This window comes from Pterocles gutturalis, unplaced genomic scaffold (genome assembly GCF_000699245.1).
Source record: "Pterocles gutturalis isolate BGI_N339 unplaced genomic scaffold, ASM69924v1 scaffold15471, whole genome shotgun sequence".
In the NCBI taxonomy this organism is placed as follows: domain Eukaryota; kingdom Metazoa; phylum Chordata; class Aves; order Pterocliformes; family Pteroclidae; genus Pterocles; species Pterocles gutturalis.
This window is the reverse complement of record NW_010105719.1, coordinates 1-1,997: the sequence shown is the minus strand read 5'-3', so window position 1 is coordinate 1,997 and position 1,997 is coordinate 1. Positions and strand designations below refer to the sequence as shown.

Sequence of the window (1,997 nt, the reverse complement as noted above, 5' to 3'; positions counted from 1 at the left end):
ACAAGAGGGAATTCACAGCCTCTGCCAGGCTGCTCTCCCAGTGCCGGAGCTCAAGGGGTGGCACCAGGCTCCAATGCACACCTTCCTCTAGGAGGAGCAGAAACTCCTGGCCAGAGCTCAGAGCTGGGCAATGCAGACAGAGGCAACACAGCCTTCCCGGGGCGGAGGGCCCAGGGGAAAGCTACTCACCCACAGCTGGGGCTCAACTAGCACCCCTTGGCAACTGGGACAGGATCCAAATCCATAGCGGCCACAGGACCACCGCTGTGCTGGGACGGAGGTGTCAGGAGAAGGCAGACACCAGCCCAGCGCTGTGTCACAGAGGGGCAGAGAGGGGGGACATCCACCCAAGGCCCCTGGAGTCAGGACCTCCCTCTAGGAGTCTGACCAGTTCGCCCCACAGTCCCCACCCGCAGGCACAGGGGACCAGCGAGGGGACAGCAGAGAAGAGCAGCGATGGGCCATCAGAGGCCCCACGTACTTGGTGCAGCCGTTCAGGCAGGCCTTCTGCATGGCATCGATGGTGTAACGCAGGAACTCGTGCGCATCCTCCTGCCTGCCAAAGCGGATGTGCTCGGTGATCTCTGCAGGAGAGGGAGGAATCGGTCCCAGAATGTGCTGCAACACATGCAGACCCTCCCTCCCTCCCTCCCTTGGGATTTGTGTCCCCTCAACCCAAACCAGACACCAGGCTCTTGCCGGCCATGGGGGAAGCCCCATGCAGCCCATGAAGTCACCAGCCCCTGGCAGGCTCCATGAGTCACCTCAGAAGAGCTGTCTGCCAAGACGTGCCCTGATCTCAAAGGTTCTGCTCCTACATTAGCCACTGCTCTCCTGGATGGCTACGGCTACGGCTGGGAAGGGAAGGGCAGCCATCCTTACTCTTGAGGTTGCAGATGAAGGACTTTGGCTTTATCGCCTTGCCACTGTTGGAAAAAGCCTGGATGATGTGTTCCTGCATAACGCACATCATGCAAAAGCCTCCATGGTTACCTGGAGCCGGAGAGGAGAAGACAGGATGTTGGGGACAAACCCAGGAGAAACAGAGGCACTACAGGGGATGGGGGACCTCTGGTCCAACCCAGCTCAGCCACACTCATTTTCCCTACGAGCTCTGTGCTATGGTACCTCTCTGGGGCATCCCAGCTTCGCAGGGACCAGCACGTGCTACCCCAGCTGGCACAGCCCAAGTCACAGTACCAGCCACTGCAACCCCCCGAGACGAGGCAGCGTCCACGGGGATGGAAAAGAGATCACAGGGACTTGCTGGAGAAGCCCACAGGTTGGCCCCAACAGGCAGATCCCACCCGAGCCCTACGGATGGGGCTGTGAGCCCCACGTGCTCCCCTTGGTCACAGCGCGGAGCAGTGCCCACGGGACTCCCTTTCACAGCCACCCATAAACAGCACCTGCTGCCTGTACGCAGCCTTCGGCCCTCCCCTCGTGCAGTCCCCACAGGCAGGGGCTGTTTGGGACCCAGGAAGACCCCGTGGACCCATCCTAGTCCTGGCTATGCCCAGCAGAGACAAGGCCTCCCCAGACCAAGGATGCAGAGCTCGCCAACAGTGCTACAGACAGGAAAAGTGAGCTGTGCGCAGGAAGGACCTCTCCATGGAGAAACGGGCAGGAGGGAGCAGAGGAGTCGCATCCCAAGACCCCTTGGCATGCCCCTCGCCAGAGCCATGTGCAGAGATGCTGAGCACAGCCCTGGGAGCAGGAGAGGCGGGTGCTCCTCCTCCCTGCAGCGCAGCCGCCCCAGCCCTGCTGCCCCCCAGTCCGTGGCCCCCCACTCACAGGTGCGGCCGTGCTCCTTGGACAGCAGGTAGTTGGCGAGCGGCGGCGTGTAGGTCAGGCACTGCATGGTGGAGTTGAGGAAGCAGCTGTTCCCCAGGTTCTGCAGCCCGGCGCCAATCCGGTAGATCCGCTCCCAGGTCATGGAGAGGCGCTCCACGGGGAACTGCACCTTCTGGGGCGTGGGGAACCCGTCCCCGCCCCCC

General features: G+C 62.3%; 1 protein-coding gene across 1 annotated transcript in view; it reads right to left on the bottom strand.

Annotated features, from left to right (window-relative positions):
* Nucleotides 1-1,990, bottom strand: part of LOC104471986 (ubiquitin carboxyl-terminal hydrolase 36-like) — a gene marked incomplete at both ends in the record, with an annotated part of 5,367 nt that extends 3,377 nt beyond the window's left edge. Inside the window, 3 exons of the mRNA XM_010087511.1 lie at nucleotides 482-584; nucleotides 883-993; nucleotides 1,795-1,990. Coding sequence (XP_010085813.1) covers nucleotides 482-584; nucleotides 883-993; nucleotides 1,795-1,990 — 410 coding nt within the window. The remainder of the gene's footprint in view (nucleotides 1-481; nucleotides 585-882; nucleotides 994-1,794) is intronic.
* Between the last annotated feature and the right edge of the window lie 7 nt (nucleotides 1,991-1,997).